At 36.2% G+C, this 24433-nt stretch overlaps 1 protein-coding gene across 1 annotated transcript in view; it reads right to left on the bottom strand.

The window, feature by feature from the left end:
• GPCPD1 (glycerophosphocholine phosphodiesterase 1) overlaps positions 1 to 24433 on the bottom strand; it is a 308210-nt gene that overhangs the window by 257641 nt on the left and 26136 nt on the right. The window contains 2 exon segments of the mRNA XM_053712184.1: positions 10478 to 10519; positions 18633 to 18708. Coding sequence (XP_053568159.1) covers positions 10478 to 10519; positions 18633 to 18708 — 118 coding nt within the window.

Raw genomic sequence — 24433 nt, 5'->3', positions numbered from 1 at the left:
CTGACTAGATTTAGGTGTCTAAAACAAGCCAGATCAATAAAAAACGTTCCCCAGTGTATGTGAGCTTATAAAATATTTCAAATGGTATCATATTGTAATAAAAACCAATCGATTTTGCCCCTAACAGTGTCTACCAGCATAAAAAACAAAAAGGGGAAGCCTGTTATCTTTTTTGCTGAGGTGAAAGAAAAATGGCTTACCTTTTCCCCTGAGGGGAAATATGACTGTCATCTAGCATTAGCCTGTGTTGTTAGAAGGAGACCAGTCATACCTGAAGCAGATGAGTCTGCAAACTGTTACCCCCAACTGAAGTTCTCTTGTTTCAACAGTCCTGCGTGATAACAGTAATGGATTTTAGTTACTGTCTGCTAAAATCATAGCCCTCTTAAACAGAAATCTTCATCACTTTTCTGTTATAGAGTAAATAGTACAAGCCAGCACTATTTTAAAATAACAAACTCTTGATAGAAGAATAAAAAACTACAACTAACACCACAAACTCCTCGCCATCCCCGTGGTAGATGCTACTTGTTCAGAGCGGCAAGGAGAATGACTGGGGGGCGGAGCCAGAGGGGGAGCTATATGGACAGCTCTTGCTGTGTGCTCTCCTTGCCTTTCCCTGTGGGGGAGAATATTTCCCCCAAGTAATGGATGACGCCGTGGACCGGACACACCAATGTTGGAGAAATACAAGTTCAGCATGAATATTTTATAAGCAGGAAAATGAATATATGTATACATAGTATTTAGAGGATACTGTGTCCATTTAAAGGGACAGTGTACTGTAAAATTGTTTTTTCCCTTAATGCGTTTCCAATGATTTGTTATACTAGCAGCAGAGTATAAAATATGAGATATTGCTTCTTTATGTGTATATGAAATAGCTGGTTTTGTTCTTTGAAAACCACAACCCACAAAAATTGGTTGAGCTTGCAGGTAAAATCAGATCTCATCATTGTATCACTTTCTGTACACGCACGCTTCATTATCTTATATATGTCTGTATACCAAAAGCCCAATACTTAGAACAATGGAACATTGTATTACTTATCTCTCCTACACCCAACTGGGAGTAGAATTTATTTTGCTGGCTGTGTTTACAAAGCTTCTCAATAGCCTATACTTAAAAGGAGAACTTTGTGAAAATTAAACTTTCATGATTCAGATAGTGCATGCAATTTTAAAGAACTTTCCAATCTACTTTTATCAAATTTGCCTTGCTCTCTTGGTATTCGTTATGGAAAGGCCCATACACTAATTTCTAAGCCCTTGAAGGCCGCCTCTTATCTTTTGACAGAGAGTGCTAGTTCATGTGTGCCATATAGATAGTGTTGTGCTCACTCCCATCGAGTTACTTATGAGTCAGCACTGATTGGCTAAAATGCAAGTCTGTCAAAAGAGCTGAAGGGGAAAGTCTGCAGAGGCTGAGGTACAAGGTAATCACAGAGGTAAAAAGTATATTAATATAACCGTGTTGGTTATGAAAAACTGGGGAATGGGTAATAAAGGCATTATCTATCTTTTTAAACAATAACAATTCTGGAGTAGACTGTCCCTTTAAGTATAGAAACTTTCAGTATAGGTTGGGATACACAGGCTAAATCAGCTATTTCAAATACCAAGAAAAGTTAAAGGAGCTATTTGTAAACAATATAATACACTCAGTCAGACAAAATTGATCATTGGGAACACATTAGGGATACATATTTAGGGTAAACTGTCCCTTTAACAATTGTTATCCTATGTCATTTGTTTTATCAAATTTAAATGCATTAACTTGAGAATTTTAGAAGAAAGATTTTTTTTAGGAAACAGTTTCTATTCAATATAAAATACTATCTTTAATGTGCAATGCATTTATCATTTGCATGGATGTCAAAGTTTTAAACGCAAAGTCCCACTATATCAATCTTATTTTAAAGAATAACTTGTCCAAATCTAAATGTAACAGTCAAACTATAGCATTTTTAACTAAATAACAAGCAAAAAAGGAGAAAAAAAATATTGGAAATATGTCTAGCAAGTAGTGCAATCAAATATGCAGTGAAATACAAAAACAAAACTACACGGAAAAAAAACCAAAAAGTGCAAAGCAAGATTTTGTTTCTCAAAATGTGACCTGATCTTAGAAAATGTATTTTTCACCATTAGATGAATCCTTCTATTAATTTATTTATCCAATTCAAGTCACTACACTGTATAGTACAGTTAAACTGTGACACATAAGGATATAGTTTATAGGTTTTGAGCAAAATAAACTATGATTTTGTAGATTATAAATTCACAGGCCAGAAATTCAAATGGGATATACCAGCAAAGATATATTTTATTGCAACACATTAAAATATAGGCAAATGACAAAGAAACTAATGTAGCTTTTAAGGTTTTTGCAATTAAAGGGACATTTTAAGCCTGTAATACAGAAGCAAATTTGTTATAGCTCTAGATCTTTACTAAGCATGTATTGGATTAGCAACTTTATTGTGAGCAGAAAAAATAAATAAAAACGCAACAGTATAGGATGCTGAATGTAATGGTATTTATTTGCAATGGTATTTTGTTGTAAAATATTGTGGTCATTTTTTTTTATTTTTTAAATGATCTTGCCATAAACACAATTACATGTTTAGAAACTTTCTCTCGGTCTTGGTCTGATATTGTTTGCTACATCTGCATATTACAATCTTACAAACTAATAGGGCAATAAATAGGGGTTTACAATTTTACATGTGCCATTTATAACTTGTACTGTCAACCTCCCAAGTCTTTAGGCTAATTTAGGATGATCAATAAATAAATACATTTTCTTCTGTCAAAAATCAATAAACATCAAAAGGGCCGTCATTGGGTTTTAAATAACAATGTAATATTTCTTTATTTCATCTTAAAGATAGCATATCAAAATCCATTATACAGACTTGCTCAAGAAGCCAACTTTCTCTTGTCAAGTTTGTGGACGCTTGTCTTTCCTCAAAAAACATAATTTATGTAAGAATTTAACTGATAAATTCATTTCTTTCATATTGGCAAGAGTCCATGAGCCAGTGACGTATGGGATATACATTCCTACCAGGAGGGGCAAAGTTAACCAAACATCAAAATGCCTATAAATACACCCCCCCACCACACCCACAATTCAGTTTAACGAATAGCCAAGAAGTGGGGTGATAAGAAAGGAGCGAAAGCATCAACAAGGAATTGGAATAATTGTGCTTTATACAAAAAAAATCACCATAAAAAGGGTGGGCCTCATGGACTCTTGCCAATATGAAAGAAATTAATTTATCAGGTAAGTTCTTACATCAATTATGTTTTCTTTCATGTAATTGGCAAGAATCCATGAGCTAGTGACATATGGGATATCAATACCCAAGATGTGGAGTCTTCCACTCAAGAGTCACTAGAGAAAGAGGGAATAAAATAAAAACAGCCATATACCGCTGAAAAAATTAATCCACAACCCCAAAAAATAAGTTTATTTTCATTTTTGAAAGAAAAAAACTTAAATCAAAAGCAGAAGAATCAAACTGAAACAGCTGCCTGAAGAACTTTTCTACCAAAAACTGCTTCCGAAGAAGCAAATACATAAAAACGGTAGAATTCAGTAAATGTATGCAAAGAAAACATAATTTATGTAAGAACTTACCTGTTCTTACATAAATTATGTTTTCTTTCATGTAATTGGCAAGAGTCTATGAGCTAGTGACGTATGGGATAGCAAATACCCAAGATGTGGAACACCACGCAAGAGTCACTAGAGAGGGAGGGATAAAAATAAAGACAGCCAATTCTGCTGAAAAATGAATCCACAACCCAAATCAAAAGTTTTAATCTTTATAATGAAAAAAAAAAAATTATAAGCAGAAGAATCAAACTGAAACAGCTGCCTGAAGTACTTTTCTGCCAAAAACTGCTTCTGAAAAAGAGAAAACATCAAATGGTAGAATTTAGTAAAAGTATGCAAAGAAGACCAAGTTGCTGCTTTGCAAATCTGATCAACAGAAGCTTCATTCTTAAAAGCCCAGGAAGTAGAAACTGACCTAGTAGAATGAGCCGTAATCCTCTGAGGCGGGGATTTACCCGACTGCAAATAAGCATGATGAATCAAAAGCTTTAACCAAGATGCTAAAGAAATGGCAGAAGCCTTCTGACCTTTCCTAGAACCAGAAAAGATAACAAAATAGACTAGAAGTCTTTCTGAAATCTTTAGTAGCTTCAACATAATATTTCAAAGTTCTTACCACATCCAAAGAATGTAAAGATCTCTCCAGAGAATTCTTAGGATTAGGACACAACGAAGGGACAACAATTTCTCTACTAATGTTGTTGGAATTCACAACTTTAGGTAAAAATTTAAATGAAGTCCGCAAAACCGCCTTATCCTGATGAAAAATCAGAAAAGGAGACTCACAAGAAAGAGCAGATAATTCAGAAACTCTTCTAGCAGAAGAGATGGCCAAAAGGAACAATACTTTCCAAGGAAGTAATTTAATGTCCAGAAAATGCATAGGCTCAAACGGAGGAGCCTGTAAAGCCCTCAAAACCAAATTAAGACTCCAAGGAGGAGAGATTGACTTAATGACAGGCTTGATACAAACCAAAGCCTGTACAAAACAATGAATTTCAGGAAGATTAGCAATTTTTCTGTGGAACAGAACAGAAAGTGCAGAGATTTGTCCTTTCAAGGAACTTGCAGACAAACCCTTATCCAAACCATCCTGAAGAAACTGTAAAATTCTAGGAATTCTAAAAGAATGCCAAGAGAATTTATGAGAAGAACACCATGAAATGTAAGTCTTCCAAACTCGGTAATAAATCTTTCTAGACACAGATTTGCGAGCCTGCAACATAGTATTAATCACTGAGTCAGAGAAACCTCTATGACTACCAATCTACATACCTTCAAATTTAATGATTTGAGATCCTGATGGAAAAATGGGCCTTGAGATAGAAGGTCTGGCCTTAACAGAAGTGGCCAAGGTTGGCAACTGGACATCCGAACAAGATCTGCATACCAAAACCTGTGTGGCCATGCTGGAGCCACCAGCAGTACAAATGAACGCTCCATTATGATTTTGGAAATCACTCTTGGAAGAAGAACTAGAGGCGGAAAGATATAAGCAGGTTGATAACTCCAAGGAAGTGACAACACATCCACTGCTTCCGCCTGAGGATCCCTGGACATGGACAGATAACTGGGAAGTTTCCTGTTTAGATGCGAAGCCATCAGATCTATTTCTGGAAGCCCCCACATCTGAACAATCTGAAAAAACACATCTGGGTGAAGAGACCACTCTCCCGGATGTAAAGTCTGGCGACTGAGATAATCCGCTTCCCAATTGTCTATACCTGAGATATGTAACGCAGAGATTAGACAAGAGCTGGATTCCGCCCATGCAAGTTTCCGAGATACTTCTTTCATAGCTTGAGGACTGTGAGTCCCACCTTGATGATTGGCATACGCCACGGTTGTGACATTGTCTGTCTGAAAATAAATAAACGGTTCTCTCTTCAGAAGAGGCCAAAACTTAAGAGCACTGAGAATCGCACGGAGTTCCAAAATATTGATTGGTAATCTCGCCTCTTGAGATTTCCAAACCCCCTGCGCTGTCAGAGATCCCCAGACAGCTCCCCAACCTGAAAGACTTGCATCTGTTGTAATCACAGTCCAGGTTGGACAAACAAAAGAGGGCCCTTGAACTAAACAATGATGATCTAACCACCAAGTTAGAGATAGTCGAATATTGGGATTTAAGGATATTAGTTGTGATATCTTTGTATAATCCCTGCACAAATGGCTCAGCATACAAAGCTTTAGAGGTCTCATGTGAAAACGAGCAAAGGGGATCGCGTCCGATGCTGCAGTCATGAGACCTAAAACCTCCATGCACATAGCTACTGAAGGGAATGATTGAAACTGAAGGTTCCGACAAGCTGAAACCAATTTCAGACGTCTTTTGTCTGTTAGAGACAAAGTCATGGATACTAAATCTATTTGGAATCCTAAAAAGGTTACCATTGTCTGAGGAATCAATGAACTTTTTGGTAAATTGATCCTCCAACCATGTCTTTGAAGAAACAACACTAGATGATCTGTGTGAGATTCTGCAGAATGTAAAGACTGAGCAAGTACCAAGATATCGTCCAAATAAGGAAACACTGCAATACCCCGCTCTCTGATTACAGAGAGTAGGGCACCGAAAACGAGAACCTTTGAAAAGATCCTTGGAGCGGTTGCTAGGCCAAAAGGAAGAGCAACAAATTGGTAATGCTTGTCTAGAAAAGAGAATCTCAGAAACTGATAGTGATCTGGATGAATCGGAATATGAAGATATGCATCCTGTAAGTCTATTGTGGACATATAATCCCTTGCTGAACAAAAGGCAGAATAGTCCTTAGTCACCATCTTGAATGTTGGTATTCTTACATAACGATTCAAAATATTTCGATCCAGAACTGGTCTGAAAGAATTCTCCTTCTTTGGAACAATGAACAGATTTGAATAGAACCCCAGACCCCGTTCCTGAAAAGGAACTGGAACAATTACCCCAGATAACTCCAGGTCTGAAACACAATTCAGGAAAGACTGAGCCTTTACTGGGTTCACTGGAATGTGTGAGAGAAAGAAACTTCTCACAGGCGGTCTTACTTTGAAACCTATTCTGTACCCTTGAGAAACAATGTTCTGAATCCAATGATTTTTGATTGAATTGATCCAAACATCCTTGTAAAATCTTAGTCTGCCCCCTACCAGCTGCGCTGGAATGAGGGCCGCACCTTCATGCGGACTTGGGGGCTGATTTTGATTTTTTAAATGGCTTGGATTTATTCCAGACTGGAGAAGGCTTCCAATTGGAAAACGTTCCTTTAGGAAAAGGGTCAGGTTTCTGTTCCTTATTCTGACGAAAGGAACGAAAACGGTTAGCAGCCCTAAATTTACACTTAGATTTTTTATCCTGAGGCAAAAAAGCTCCCTTCCCCCCAGTGACAGTTGAAATAATAGAATCCAACTGAGAACCAAATAATTTATTACCTTGGAAAGAAAGAGATAGCAACTTTGATTTAGAAGTCATATAAGCATTCCAAGATTTAAGCCATAAAGCTCTTCTAGCTAAAATAGCTAAAGACATATACCTGACATCAATTCTAATGATATCAAAAATGGCATCACAAATGAAATTATTAGCATGTTGAATTAGCTTAACAATGCTATACACATTATGATCTGGTACTTGTTGCGCTAAAGTTTCCAACCAAAAAGTTGAAGCAGCAGCATCATCAGCCAAATAAATAGCAGGCCTAAGAAGATGACCTGAACATAAATAAGCCTTCCTTAGATCAGATTCAAGCTTCCTATCTAAAGGATCTTTAAAAGAAGTACTATCTGCCGTAGGAATAGTAGTACGCTTTTCAAGAGTAGAGATGGCCCCATCAACTTTGTGGATCTTTTCCTAAAACTCCAATCAATCAGTCGGCAAAGGATACAGTTTCTTAAACCTTGAAGGAGTAGATGAAGTACCCAGTCTATTCCATTCCCTAGAAATTACATCTGAAATAGCATCAGGAACTGGAAAAACCTCTGGAATAACTACATGGAGGTTTAAAAAAACGAATTTAAACGTTTACTGGTTTTAATATCAAGAGGAATAGTCTCCTCCATATCTAATGCAATCAACACCTCCTTTAATAAGGAACAAATATACTCCATTTTAAATAAGTATGAAGATTTGTCAGTGTCAATATCTGAGGCAGAATCTTCTGAACCAGATAGATCCTCCTCAGAGATAGATAAATCAGAATGCTGTCGGTCATTTAAAAATTCATGGAATTTATGAGAAGTTTTAAAAGACCTTTTACGTTTGTTAGAAGGTGGTATAACAGACAGAGCCTTCTGAATAGAATTAGAAACAAATTCTCTCACATTAACAGAATATCCGGAACATTAGATGTTGAAGGAACAACAACAGGTAATGGATTACTACTAATGGAAATATTGTCTGCATTTGAAAGTTTATCATGACAACTAACACAAACTACAGCCGGAGGAACAGTTACCACAAGTTTACAACAAATGCACTTAGCTTTGGTAGAATCGACATCAGGCAGCAGAATTCCAGAAGTAGATTCTGAGACAGGGTCAGATTGAGACATCTTGCAATATGTAATAGAAAAAAAAACATATAAAGCAAAATTATCAATTTCCTTATATGACAGTTTCAGGAATGGGAAAAAATGCAAACAAAATAATGTCAAAAATCTGGCACAGTATGATGCCCACAACTGACAAATATTTTTTGACGCCAAGAACGTATGCAACAAACACGAGCGTCATAAATGATGTAACCACGTGAAAACTCTCTGCGCCAAATAAGATGCCGGAAATGACGAAATTACGTCAACATATGTAATTTTCGCGCCAAAAAAAGACGCAATAAATTATAGCATTTTGTGCTCCTGCGAGCCTAACAGCCCGCAATTTAGAAAAGAAAGTCAATTTGAAAAATTTTCAGGTAAGAATTTTTTTTTATTTATTTTTTTTAATATGCATTTCTCAAAATGAAACTGACAGTCTGTAAGAAGGAAATAAACTGATTAACCTGAATCATGGCAAATATAAGTACAAAACATATATTTAGAACTTTACATATAAAGTGCCAAAGCATAGCTGAGAGTGTCTTAAATAAAAGAAAACACTTACCAAAAGACACTCATCTACATAAAGTAGATAGCCAAACCAGTACTGAAACAGTACAGTACAGTAGAGGTAATGGAATATAAGAGTATATCATAGATAGCCAAAACAGTACTGAAACAGTACAGTACAGTAGAGGTAATGGAATATAAGAGTATATCGTCGATCTGAAAAGGGAGGTAGGAGATGAATCTCTACGACCGATAACAGAGAACTAGGATGACCATTGTATTCAATAGGTAATACTCCCTTCACATACCTCTGTCATTCACTGCACTCTGAGAGGAACTGGGCTTCAGCATGCTGAGAAGCGCATATCAACGTAGAAATCTAGCACAAACTTACTTCACCACCTCCATAGGAAGCAAAGTTTGTAAAACTGAATTGTGGGTGTGGTGGGGGGTGTATTTATAGGCATTTTGAGGTTTGGGAAACTTTGCCCCGCCAGGTAGGAATGTATATCCCATACGTCACTAGCTCATGGACTCTTGCCAATTACATGAAAGAAATAGCTCTACGGGAATTGTTTTTATCAGCTATTCATCATTACTATAAAAAGGTAAGCTTTATGCACAAACAGATTTCCTGCTGGATTAAAATGTTTAACCTTAATCTTTTTCATGGAATAAATAGCCTGTTTACATTGCTATTCTTTAAAATTCACATATAATTAGTGAATTATTATATTACTCTTAGAAATCCTGTTGTAAGAGAGATAAATGGGGTTGTAGGCAGCATGAGCATAATGCATATAGAAAACTTTTTAACCTCTTAACGACCAAGACGTACCCTGTACGTCGCTGGTCGTTAAGGATTTTCCTGTCTATATTAGCGCTGGTCTTGCCCTCCCTAAAGACATCCTGAAATAGCATGGTCTTGCCGCTGGCGGCAAAACCACACTATTGAGGAAAAATAAATAAAAATCTTGTATGGGGTACATCACTGGTTGTTAAGTAGTTAAAGACATAATTTCCTTTATTTCAATAGGTTGCATATAAAAAATATATAATTTGCTGGTCAATTATCTGTACTAGTGAAAAAAAAAACCTGCTGCTGTGAATGCATAAATCATTTTCTGCTTTACAATCTACAATCTAATACTTTCCTTTAGAGATGTTTTTGCTTCACAATTTTGCATTTATTGCACAACTAATAAATATACAGAGCAACATTTATTTTGGTCAATTCACAAAATGTTTTGCCAGGATACGACCACAAAAGTTTTCATTTTACGGACACATTTTGTTGCTTGTACAAGTTAAATTGTATATAAGAACCAAGTTATGCAGGTTACAGAATGTTTGCACTAGTCTATCAATAAGCAGATTTAAAATTACAGAAAATTTCTATAGGACAATCGTGAGACAATATGTACCAAATGCTTGAAGCCTAAGTTGATTAGCGGGAAGATTGCATGTGTAGTAGGACTGCTTGATGATTAGACATAAAAAACAGATCCAGCAGTGATCAATGAACAAAGGTCATCAATCGCGTTTAGCAACAATTGTAAAAATAATAATAAATAGAAGTTATTCAAAATGATGGAATAAAAATAAATGTAGATTACATGTGGAAACCAGAGACTGAACAAAAGAAACTTAAACTGCACATGCAAAGCTGCAAAATGGTGTTTTTTTTTGACAAGTCAAATACCTACAGGGCTGCTTTGTCACATTGTAAACATAAAAAATATAAACTTATTTACAAATGATATTGGTATCCTGGGAATATTGAGATTTAATTCCCACAAACTTTAATCCATAGAACAACAAATATGCTACTTACTGTGAATTCCAAAATGTCCATCATCTATAAGGGATTCGTTTTCTATAAAAAGCAACGAAAAGGAACAATTTTACTAATTACACATTTTTCTCCTTAAAGCACATGATATTCTCACTTTACACTGGGGCGTTTTGGTTGCAGTGCACAACATTCTATGCCTTAACTGGTTTAACCTTTTTTTTAAAATATAATTGGAAGTTTGTGTATACATAGAAGTATTTTGCTCTGTTTTACTTATCTAGATTTTTGGCAAAATTTAAGTACATTCATGACCATACCCTTTGGTAAGTGAAAAGCTCCCCCCAACAAAACCTCCCGGCGACTTATTTTTGTTTGAAGAACAAGATAAAAATATTTTAATGGTCAAAGGCATGAAAGGATTATGGAAAGAAATATATTTTATTATTGTGTGAAGAAACTGCAAAATGTACAACATATAGAAAAGGGGTGAAAAAAACACACACAATTGAATAAACTAGTTGAGAAATGTAACCAAATAATGCTTCAAATAAGTACAATCTGATAAACATGTTTTTTTTTTGTTTTGTTTTTTTAATTTATTTATTTGTTCTGAACTATATTTTTCATCACCCTCCTCCTGTAAATAGCCATATGTAAAGTTGTCTTATTCCTGTAGCTGGCATTGTTAATGAACGCTGGCAGGTGGCACTGTAAGAATATGCACACAATATGTGGTTAATAAAGTAAATCTTCACTTATTCCCCTGAAACGTGTTTTCATGCTGTGAATGGATCACAATACTAAACATTCTGGGCAGGCATACAGAGAACCATATCCAGAAAATGCTGATCTAGAGATACATAGTTATATAAAAGCTTTTTCTTTTTCACATTTACTATTCTGAGAAGAAAACCAAAAAGAAGCTCAAGGTTAAGTAAATGCTGAATATAACCATGAATAGATAATGATTGTCAACATGTTTGAAAAAGTGATCAAAGTAATTTATGGAGCCAATGAACATTTAAAAGGAAATCAAAACATTTTCAATAAAGCTTACTATAAAAATATACTATAATGAATGTGTGCTACGGTCATGCAATGTCATCTGCCAGAGATCCGTTTAACTTAGTACCGTATCTGCCTATTGCATACAGGAACACACCAGGAAAGGTTAAACTTATTTTTAATCCAGCCAAAAAAAGATTTAAAAGTGACACAATGATCAAAATGAAAAATAAGCATGGGTGCATTTCAATGTTTAATAAAAGTTATTTTGCAATATAATTGTATAAACAAAAAATGTCCAAACTAAAAGGTCATTCTGTTTCAGATGTATACGTACATATGCTGTGCATTCACTGGGAAACAGCATTCAGACTCAGCAGTGGCTTGTAGAAGACTGGTGCACAGGTCATGCACAACTTATGCCCATATGCCACCAAAACAGGATTATCTTTAATTAAAAGCATGTTTCCCCACCACCAATATATATATTTTTCAAAATTTTTCAGTAAAAATTAAAATGCATGAGTGATCATTATGTCCCTTTAAATCTTATATACTAAATGGTTTAATATACTCCTATGAAAAGGTTATCAAGATTAACTGTTTATTTGCTGAATAAAATGTATTTAAATTCTGACCCTACATGCAAACAGCCATAAAGAATCCTAATCGTATGTAAATGACATTCCTTTTTTTTTATTTTTTTTATAAAAATTTTAGCTAGCGTCTCCTGTGGATTACACTAATTAGTAATGGCTTAAAGGGACACTGAACCCAATTTTTTTTCTTTCGTGGTTCAGATAGAGCATGCAAATTTAAGCAACTTTCTAATTTACTCCTATTATCAAATTTTCTTCATTCTCTTGGTATCTTTATTTGAAATGCAAGTTTAGATGCCAGCCCATTTTTGGTGAATAACCTGGGTTATTCTTGCTGATTGGTGGATAAATTCATCCACCAATAAAAAAAGTGCTGTCCAGAGTCTGAACCAAAAAAGAAGCTTAGATGCCTTTTTCAAATAAAGATAGCAAGTGAACAAAGAGAAATTGATAATAGGAGTAAATTAGAAAGTTGCTTAAAATTGCATGATCTATCTGAATCATGAAGGAAAAAATTTGGGTTCAGTGTCCCTTTAACCTATTTTATTCTTCAGCAAAGGGCTGCATTTGTTCTGCTTGAAAAGGCTGACTTGATTGTTCATATTTAACTGTAATGACAATTAATAATAAATGTTTGTATGTCCTCCCAACAACCTATAAAGGCCACCATACCTATGTAGTAGTTTACACTGTTTTAAGGCTACTTATTGCCAGGGCCCATCTGTTTGTATTTTTTTCAATATACTATAAAACAAATTCAGGTGGTCCTTTTGGTATGTAGCCTCAAATCGGCATAAAATACAAGTCTGTAAAGACAGAAATAAGGCTCTTTAACAAGTCTGACAGCTTTACAGACTTATATTAGAACTTTAACAGAGCTAACATACTGCATTTACATTTTTTAGCACTACGGTTTATATTATACTGACACGGATACAGTACAAACCAGTGATGGTGAACCTTGGCACTCAAGATGTTTCAGAACTACATTTCCCATGATCCTTGACTGTACTTCGGAGTAACTAAGCATCATGGGAAAAGTAGTTCTGAAACATCTGGGGTGCCAAGGTTCACCATCACTGATATAAACTGTTAAAATAGAATCCAGAATAATTTAGATTTTTTTTTTTTTTTTAATAAGGTAGTCCTATTAGTAATTATATTTGAAAAAGGAGAGTGACATTTATAAAATATATATATTAAATCAGAAAGGTATTTAAGTTGATTATATTTTTACATCAAGCTGAAGTATTGCCAATTCCTACTACCGGAATCAGGAGTGATAAAGGGTTTGTGTGAGAGCAAAGGAAAAATGGGAGAGTAGGAATGAGTTGGAGACTTACTTAACTAGATTTTAATTGAATACCTCCAAGCTGCCCTTATTGTGGCTCAACATTTATCCCAAAGAGAGTGTGTGTAAATATGTATGTAAAGAAAGAATGTGCGAGAGTATCAATAAATAAGAATTGTTGGTAAAGTGATATACTTAAAGGGACATTCTAGTCAAAATTAAACTTTGAGGATTCAGATAGGGGAATTTACAATTTACTTTTATCATCAAATTTGCTTTGTACTCTTGGTAATCTAGGTAGGCTCATATGCTAATTTCTAAGCCCTCGAAGACCGCCACTTCAGTGCATTTTGACAGTTTTTCACAGCTAGACAGCGCTAGTTCATGTGTGTCATATATAGATAACTGCTCACTTCTGAGGAGTTATTTATGAGTCAGCACTGACTGGCTAAAACGCAAGTCTGTCAAAAGAACCGAGATAAGGGGGCAGTCTGCAGAGGTTTAGATACAAGGTAATCAGAGGTAAAAAGTGTAATATGACAGTGTTGGTTATGCAAAACTAGAGAATGAGCAATAAAAGGGATTATCTATCTTTTTAAACAATAAAAATTCTGGAGTAGACTGTCCCTTTAACCACTTTCTCTTGGTTACGCTTATGGCATAAAAATAGACTGAAATAAAAAAAGGAATTTAACCCCTACTGCCAAAAACGCCTGCTATCATATACATTCAGAATCTTTGCACAATGGTTCTTAAAAGGACATAAAACATTTTGAGGTGCTAAACGAAATAATTGTGCACAATTAAAATAAAAAAACTTCACAATATACTTTTAGTCCATTTTCCTGTACTTTAACAAAACAAAAAAAAAATTAATTAGAGCTGCACAAAGTTTAAAACGGCTGCATGTTTCTCCTAACTGGCCACAGCAGAGGACAAAATGCAAAACAATGCCAGTTTTACAAACAAAAAGACAGTGGTAAGCCTTTTTTGGTCCAGTAACAAGTCTTGATTGGTTCCCACAGTAAGGCAAGTGGAAAGGGATTTTAGAATAATTGCAGAATAAATCTGTATACTCTTTATATTTAATTCTTGCAAAAAGTACAGAAAAGTATTGTGCTGCAAGGGTCTATGTCCCTTTAAGAACGGCATTTGTGTAGGAAAGAAGCTGAATATTTTGACGTGAATTAGGCCAACCTCAATGTTATGAATGGATTTTCTCTACTAAAAAGTTTAAAATTTGGGGTCCTGCGCTTTTGTGACAGCAAATTATTTAAACCTTAAATCTGTAATTCTACACGCATGCGTAAGTAAATATTCTAGTTTCTAAACTCATGTAAAGATGTGTATACCATACATGTGTAAAATTTGTTAATTCAGCAATAACTGGGTTAATTCAGCAATACATTATATAATTATTTATAAAGAGAAGTAAACTGTAAAAATTAAATGTGTGCTCCAAAAACGTAATTGTAATTACATGCTACAAAAGGATAAGACAAGACTATTCTTGTATCACACCCATATATCTACCAGTTTTTTTTTAAAACTTATTTGAATTATTAAAAAAGGGACACAAAGCCACAAATTTTTCTCACACGATTCAGATGTCTGCAGCATTATATGGCAGAAGTTTTGCAAAAACGTTATACATTAGCAAGAGCACTATTGTCTGTCATGTAGTACTCAACATGAATGCTACCTATTTAGATATATCTTCTACAAAGAATAACACGAGAACAAAGCAAATTAGAAAATAGAAGTTAATTGTAAACTTTTTTTTTAAATTCTTTTCTCTGAATCATGAAAGAAAAATGTTGGGTTTCAAGTCCCTTTAAGAGAAAAGAGAATTACTTAAAGGGACAGTAAAGTCAAAATTAAACAAAAGGATTAGATAAAGCATGACGTTTTAAAACAACTTTCCAGCTTACTTTTATTATCAATTTTTCTAAGTTGTCTTGGTATCCTAGGTGAGCTCAGAAGTGTGCCATCTGGCGGCAGTGTTTGTAACAATGTTTAAAGCAATGTTATAAGTAGTTGTAAACACTGTGGCCATAGAATGCAAGAGACATATGCATGCTTTAGCCTACCCTAGATTTAATCTTCAACAAAGTATACCAAGTGATCAAAATAAATTTGATAATAGAAGTAAATTGGAAAATTGTCTAAAATGACACTATCTGAATCATGAAGTTTAAATTTGATTTTAGTGTCGCTAAAAAAAAAAAAGCAAACACATGTAGGTCACTAAATGCCTGTATCATCTTGCTTTGAATATGAACTATTATAAATATTTTTATTAATACACTACTTAAAAATGCAAACACACATATCCTTTGTAGGACAGTAGTATCTTAAAAGGAACACTGAACCCAATTTTTTTTCTTTCGTGATTCAGTTAGAGCATGAAATTTTAAGCAACTTTCTAATTTATTCCTATTATCAAATTTTCTTCATTCTCTTGGTATCTTCATTTGAAAAGCAAGAATGTAAGTTTAGATGCCGACCCACTTTTGGTGAACAACCTGGGTTGTTCTTGCCGATTGGTGGATAAATTCATCCAGCAATAAAAAAGTGCTGTCCAGAGAACTGAACCAAAAAAAAAAGAAGCTTAGATGCCTTCTTTTTCAAATAAAGATAGCAAGAGAACGAAGACAAATTGATAATAGGAGTAAATTAGAAAGTTGCATAATCTATCTAAATCCCGAAAGAAGAAAAAATTGGGTTCAGTGTCCCTTTAATTATTTAATTGCAATTCATTAGAGTCCTGGGGTGTCACAAGCATCTGGGAAAATCACTTGATTTTAAGTGGTCCTAAAGCAAACATGTTGAGAAGAATAGCTTTAGGCTAAAAACACATGACAGCAAAGTATTCTAAATTTATATATGAAAACACTAATGTATTTAAAGGGATAGAAAGGTCAAAAGTTAAAGGGACAGCCAACAGCAAAATTGTTATTTAAAAAGATAGATAATGCCTTTACTACCCATTCCCCATCTTTGCACAACCAACATTGTTATATTAATATACTTTATAACATTTAAACCTCTAAATTCCTGCCCGTTTCTAAGCCACTACAGACAGCCTCTTATCACATGCATTTTTTTATTTGCTTTTCACAACGAGATTTATAATCCATGTGGACCATAAAGATAACATTGTGCTCACTCCCGGAGTTGTGCACAACACAGCACTTATTGGCTAAAATGCAAGTCAATGGATCAGAACTAAATAGGCATGTGATCAGAGGACTGTCAAAAGAGGCTAAGATACAAGGTAATTGCAGGTGTTAAAGGTATTAATATAACCATGTTGGCTGTGCAAAACTGGGGAATGGGTAATAAAGGGATTATCTTTTTAAACAATAAAAAAAAAAAAAATTGGAGTAGACTGTCCCTTTTAAAATGTGCATGGGTGCACTTCAATTTAAAATATAAGCATTTTTGCACTATACTTTATACAGCAAAAAAATATTCTATTAAAAGTTATTGATTTTCTGAAGCATAAGCACATATCTGGTGAAGGTCCCTGCACCAGTATTCAAACACCATGCCTGCTTAGAGAGCTGGGGATGGAGTGTTTTGTGTCATACAAGTCACTACTGGCACTCTGAGATGGTGTGGTGTTTGAATACTGGTGCACAGGACATCACTGGACATGTGCATATGCCACTGTAAAACACAAACTTTTACTAGAAGAATGTGTGCTAATGAAAGTATATTGCAAAAATGCTTACATTGCAAATTAAAATGCATCCATGCACCTTTCATTTTTGAACTTTCTATACCTTTAATGTATTTCACTACCAGAGCACAGGTGAGTAAATTACAATAATGAGATTGTGAACAAAGCAAGAAGGTGAATCATTCTGCATTTTCCCCTTTGCATTGTTTGTGCTAGAAAGCCTCTTAGTATAAAACTAAAATGAATGTGATCTAGTTAAGTCTGATGAGCACACCCCCCTTTAACTTGTGTTGTTAAATGCCTAATGCAGTGGTATTGAGCCTATGGCATAACAGCTGAAGGGAGACCTCAAAATAAACTTGCTGTTATTCTAACTTTTGGGCAACAAGCATACTATTTGGATTAATTGGATGCAATTCTAGTGCTTAAAGGGACTTTATAGTGAGGGGGGGGGGGGAAACTACACGCTCCCATTCCTTATAGCATTGCATGGTTGTTAGTGATAAAGTTACATTATCAGTGTTTAACCCTCTCAAAGGTGTTGAACACAATTAAATTACCACTCAGGAGCTGCAGAAAACTGCTGGTCCCTATCGGAAACTGCTGCTGACCCAATCATCTGTGCAACAAGCACTGCTAATTAGTTCAGCAGCAGTTTCCATTTAGATCTCTGCGGCTCCCAAGCGATACTTTAACTATATGTTTAACTCCATTTTGGGGGTTAAACGCATATAACTGCAGGGTAAAATGGTGGTTAAATTACCCATTCTAACAAATCAGAGTATGTATTATATGTAATGGATTTTTTTTTTTATTTTTTTTTTTTCAATGCTAGAAAGAGCTCAAAACGTGTACATTCTACACAGGAGGTCAGAATGAAAGGACTGTTAAATACATAAGTGCATAATCCAAAATGAATAGTAAAGAGACAATGCAATAGCACTTATCCTGAAGTTTAAATGAGCAGTGAATTTTGTACTTACAAATTAAAAAAAATTACTTCAAATTTGTCAGTCTCATTGTATCATGTAACAGCCATCAGCCAATCATACTCATACATAGGAACTGTGAGCTCATGCACATGCTCAGTAGTGCCCTATAAAGTGTGCATATATAAAGACTGTACAAAAAAAAAAAAAAAAAAAAAAAGATAAAGGAAGTAAATGGAAAAGCCCCTTAAAATGTGCATGCTCTCTCTGAATCATGACAATGTAATTTTGAATTGAGTGTCCTATTAAACTTTCATACTTTATATAGAGAACTTTCTTCTGTTACCCAGTTTTACTCTCGGTATCCTTTCTTCAAACTTAATTCTCTTCCATGAAAACATATCTAGATTCAGAATCTTCATGTGCACTATATGTATTAAAGGTTTGCATGGTCTATCTGAATCATGACAGTACATGCCTGAATTAAAGAAGTTATTTTCACATTATTTAAATAATGATAAATGTAAGAAATACAACTTTTAAAAAAAAAATGTAAAATGTTATTGCTGAATTAACCCGTTGTTTACAGACCAGAAATTGTAGAGTGCATCTGCACAATGTGTTTGTACTTTGTAGGTAAAACCAACGGTCGCGCATAACTCTTCCAGTCATGCAATTCCCATACCTAAAGGTTTTATTGATCGTGGTTGTAGATGAGTCTCCCACTTGTGAACTATGACTTGGCATGGACCACGGGCCGTCTGTAATTTAAAAGTTAAAAAGGTCTACATTTATAAAGTCAAACCATTTTAGCCTTCTAGAGGGTTTATCCATGGAGTTTGATAAGCCATTAAAAAAATGCAGTGGCAATGAAAAAATGAATCATCCAAAAATAAGTGAATTTTGCTTTAACGGGTCATATTTGTTTTGCTGTGAAATAGTCTTACTGATGCTGGAGAACAGCTGACTGCCAGTGGCTAAAATGCAGCTGAACAATTCCCCAGCATAAGCAAACTGATAAAAAAGAACACCTCAGTGTAAAATAATTACTCTTTAATTTCCTACATACGAGAAAATAAAAGTTGGTCTCTTACCAGTTGTACTAGCGGTATAGCTGCAATTTGCTGTGTCAGACACCTTGCCACAGTACGAGAAGATGTCATGGCAGCCAAGGAATAGCTTGGGAAAAAATGCTACAAAACTTTATGGGAATTACAATTAGTAGGCTTGACATCTTATACCCATGTGCCAATAGGTTTTCAAACAACAAAAAGGCAATGGGTACATTTACCAATGACAGGATTTAAACAGAACTCCAGTTGTGAAACTTTGTTTTGCGTTGAAAATGGTTTTGTTCTACAAGTTGAGTGTAGTTGGTTATATATGTCTAGCTAACCTTTTATTTTTGTTTAGTTTTTTATTTATTTATTTAAACAAAGCTAAAATAATGAAAACACCAACTATAATCAACTTGCATTGGTCTTTTAGAAAAGCAACAAAATGTTTAAATACAATCTTCATTTTACACTTTAAATTCAAATTATATGTAGTTTGTAATAGCAGAAATGTTCTATTTTACAGAAAAGACTTCTTTCTATAGACCAGAGGTTTTCAAACCTGTCCTCATGCCTTTCTAAAGGTTAGATTTTTTTAGGTTATCTGAGCTGAAGCACAGGTGAAATAATTAGCAGATTAGTAAACATGGTTAATAACATGCCCAAGGTACCTCACCTAATACCTCACTCAAGGTAATCCTGAAAATCTGGCCTGTTAGGGAGGCCTGGGGACAGGTTTGAAAACCTCTGCTATAGGACTTATATATACACAATTTAATAGATACATTTTATACAGTGTTATTAACAAATGAAGGGATACAGAAAAATAACTATTTGTGAAGTTATTCTTTAAGGGTTTTTTCTGTTTTTTTTTTTTTTTTTGAGTATTTGCAATTATTTATGCATCAGATTGTCTTGCAGAAATGTGCTTAAAGGGACATGAAACCCAACATTTTCTTTGGTGATTCAGATAGAGAATACAATTTTAAACAACTTTCGAATTTACTTCTATTATCCAATTTGTTTCATTCTCTTGGTATCATTTGTTGAAGGAGCAGCAATGCACTAATGGTTTCTAACTTAACACATGGGTGTGCCAATGACAATCGAATATGAATATATATATATATATATATATATATATATATATATATATATATATATATATATATATATATATATATATATATATATATATATATATATATATATATATATATATATATATATACACACACACATATACATATACATAGCCACCAATCAGCAGCTAGAACCTACCTTCTTTGCTGCTCTTGAACATGCCTAGATAAACCTTTCAGCAAAGGATAACAAGAGAAAGAATCAAATTAAATAGTAGTAAATTGGAACGTTGTTGAAAATTGTATGCTCTGTCTAAATCATGAAAGAAAATTTTTAAGTTTCTTGTCCATTTAACAGAAATTATTACAATGTGCTTCACAACAGAAACACATTCACTAAAAATGTGTTGTGAAAAATTGTATTAGTTACATAATTTGTGACAATTTTAAATCCAGACCAAATAATCTGTGCTGATAAAGAAATAATCAAAATATCTGAAAATTCAACGGAGACGCAACAAATCGTTTTGCTCTGAGTTAGTTATAACCAAAATTTAAAAAAAAACAGAATTTATGCTTACCTGATAAATTACTCTCTCTTGCGGTGTATCCAGTTCACGGATTCATCCTTACTTGTGGGATATTCTCATTCCCTACAGGAAGTGGCAAAGAGAGCACACAGCAGAGCTGTCCATACAGCTCCCCCTCTGGCTCCGCCCCCCAGTCATTCGACTGACGGTTAGGAGAAAAAGGAGAAACCATAGGGTGCAGTGGTGACTGTAGTTTAAACAAAAAATTTAACCTGACTTAATTATTAGAAGATCCTGCCTCATTGGCAGTGTCCATGGTGGGACAGATGACATGTCCACTAGGTCTGCATACCAAGTCCTGAGTGGCCAGGCAGGCGCTATCAGAATTACCAAGGCCTTCTCCTGTTTGAATCTGGCTACCAGCCGAAGGAGAAGGGGAAACGGTGGAAAGACATAAGCCAGATTAAAGGACCAAGGCGCTACTAGGGCATCTATCAATGCCGCTTTGGGGTCCCTGGACCTGGATCCGTAAAGAGGAAGTTTGGTGTTCTGATGGGACGCCATCAGATCCAGCTCTGGAATGCCCCATAGCTGGGTCAGCTGAGCAAAAACCTCCGGGTGGAGTTCCCACTCCCCCGGGTGAAAAGTCTGATGACTTAGGAAATCCGCTTCCCAGTTGTCTATTCCTGGGATGTGAATTGCAGATAGATGGCAAGAGTGATCCTCCGCCCACCTGATTATCTTGGTTACTTCCTTCAATCGCTAAGGAACTCTTTGTTCCTCCCTGATGATTGATGTATGCTACAGTCGTGATGTTGTCCGACTGAAATCTGATTAATTTGGCCGCCGCTAGTTGAGGCCATGCCTGGAGAATGTTGAATATCGCTCTCAGTTCCAAAATGTTTAATCGAGAGAAGAGACTCTTCCAGAGACCATAGGCCCTGAGCTTTCAGGGAGCCCCAGACTGCGCCCCAGCCTAACAGACTGGCGTCCGTCGTTACAATGATCCACTCCGGTCTGCGGAAGCACATTACCTGAGACAGGTGATCCTGAGACAACCACCAGAGAAGAGAATCTCTGGTTTTCTGGTCCAGTTGGATTTGAGGAGACAAATCTGCATAATCCCCATTCCACTGTTTGAGCATGCACAATTGCAGTGGCCTGAGATGAATTCGAGCAAAAGGGACTACGTCCATTGCTGCTACCATTAATCCGATTACCTCCATGCACTGAGCTACAGAAGGCCGAGGAATGGAATGAAGAGCTCGGCAAGTACTTAAAAGCTTTAACCTTCTGACCTCCGTCAGAAATATTTTCATTTCTACCGAGTCTATTAATGTTCCCAGGAAGGGAACCCTTGTCAGCGGGGACAGAGAACTTTTTTCGGTGTTCACCTTCCACCCGTGAGACCTTAGAAAGGCCAGAACAATATCTGTATGAGCCTTGGTTCTGGGAAAAAGACGCCTGTATTAAGATGTCGTCCAGATAAGGTGCTACTGCAATGCCCTGCGGTCTTAGTACCGCTAGAAGGGACCCTAGCACTTTTGTGAAAATTCTGGGAGCGGTGGCCAACCCGAAGGGAAGGGCCACAAACTGGTAATGCTTGTCCAGAAAGGCGAACCTTAGGAACTGATGGTGATCTTTGTGGATAGGAATATGAAGGTATGCATCGTTTAGATCCACGGTATTCATATATTGACCTTCCTGGATCATCAGTAAGATTGTCCGAATGGTCTCCATCTTAAGGATGGAACTCTGAGGAATTTGTTTAGAATTTTTAGATCCAGGATTGGCCTGAAAGTTCCTTCCTTTTTGGGAACGACAAACAGGTTTGAGTAAAAACCAAGTCCTTGTTCTGTAATTGGAACTGGATATATCACTCCCATCTGGAGTAGATCTTCTACACAGCGTAAGAATGCCTCTTTCTTGGTCTGGTCTGTAGACAGACGAGAAATGTGGAACCTTCCCCTTGGAGGAAAGTCCCTGAATTCTAGAAGATATCCCTGAGCAACGATCTCTAATGCCCAGGGATCGGGAACATCTCTTGCCCAAGCCTGAGCAAAGAGAAAGAGTCTGCCCCCTACCAGATCCGGTCCCGGATCGGGAGCTACCCCTTCATGCTGTCTTAGTAGCAGCCGCAGGCTTTTTGGCCTGTTTACCCTTGTTCCAGCCTTGCAAAGGTTTCCAGGTTGCCTTGGGCTGTGAAGCGTTACCCTCTTGCTTTGCGGTTGCAGAGGTTGAAGCAGGACCGCCCCTGAAGTTGCTTAAGGAACGAAAATTAGCCTTGTTTTTAGCCTTAAAAGGCCTATCTTGCGGGAGGGCATGGCCCTTTCCCCCAGTGATATCCGAAATAATCTCTTTCAACTCGGGCCCGAAAAGGGTCTTTCCCTTGAAAGGAATATTCAGTAATTTTGTTTTGGACGACACGTCGGCCGACCATGATTTGAAGCAAAGCACTCTGCGCGCCATGATGGCAAAACCAGAATTTTTCGCCGCTAACTTAGCTAATTGCAAAGCGGCATCTGTGATAAAAGAATTAGCCAGTTTTAGAGCCTTAATTCTATCCATGACTTCGTCATATAAAGTCTCCCTCTGGAGCGACTCCTCCAGCGCCTCAAACCAAAAAGCCGCTGCAGTAGTTACAGGAATAATGCAGGCAATAGGTTGGAGAAGGAAACCTTGTTGAACAAATATTTTCTTCAGTAAACCTAATTTTTTATCCATAGGATCTTTGAAAGCACAACCATCTTCAATTGGTATGGTTGTGCGCTTGGCTAGTGTTGAAACTGCCCCCTCTACCTTAGGGACCGTCTGCCACGCGTCCCGCCTGGGATCAGTTATGGGGAACATTTTCTTAAAGATAGGGGGGGGAATAAAAAGGTACACCTGGTCTTTCCCACTCCCTAGTAACAATATCCGCCACCCTCTTAGGGATCGGAAACGCATCAGTGTATACAGGGACTTCTAGATATTTGTCCATTTTACACAATTTCTCTGGGACCACCATAGGGTCACAATCATCCAGAGTTGATGAGACCTCCCTAAGCAGTACGCGGAGGTGTTCCAATTTAAATGCTAGTGAATCTGATTCTGCCTGCTGAGAAACTTTTCCTGAGTCAGAAATTTCTCCCTCAGACATTACATCCCTCGCCCCTACTTCAGAGTGTTGTGAGGGTACATCAGATAAACCTCCCAAAGCTTCCGACTGCTCCTCATCTGTTCTCAAGACAGAGCTATCTCGCTTTTTAGTGAAAACTGGCAGTTTGGATAGAAAGGCCACAAGGGAATTATCCATGACTGCCGCCAGTTGTTTCAATGTAATAGGTGCTAATGCACTAGAGGTACTATGTATCGCTTGAGCGGGCGTAACTGGTGATGACACATGGGGAGAGGAAGGCGGACTATCCTCATTACCTTCAGTCAAAGAATCATCTAGGGCTATATTTTTAAGTGACACAATATGATCTTTAAAGTGTATAGACACATTAGTGCACTTGGGACACATTTTGAGTGGGGGTTCCACCATGGCTTCTGAACACATAGAGCAAGGATTTTCCTTAGTGTCAGACATGTTTAACAGATTAGTATTATACACAAGCAGGCTTGGAAAAACACTTTATCAAGTAAAAAATACAATTTGCAATAAATGGTACTGTGCCTTTAAGAAATAAAAGCGCAAACAATTTTACAAAACGGTGAAAAATGAACCAAATCTCTTGAAATGTTTACGGTATGTGCCTAATGCTTCGATATGATTGCACAGCAAGTTTCAGCCTGATTAACCCTTTAATGCCCAAACCGGAGCCGCCTAAAGCAAAC

Source organism: Bombina bombina, chromosome 4, assembly GCF_027579735.1.
Source record: "Bombina bombina isolate aBomBom1 chromosome 4, aBomBom1.pri, whole genome shotgun sequence".
Taxonomy (NCBI): Eukaryota; Metazoa; Chordata; class Amphibia; order Anura; family Bombinatoridae; genus Bombina; species Bombina bombina.
Note: the sequence above shows the minus strand (reverse complement) of the source record. Positions and strands in the feature narration are given on the sequence as shown.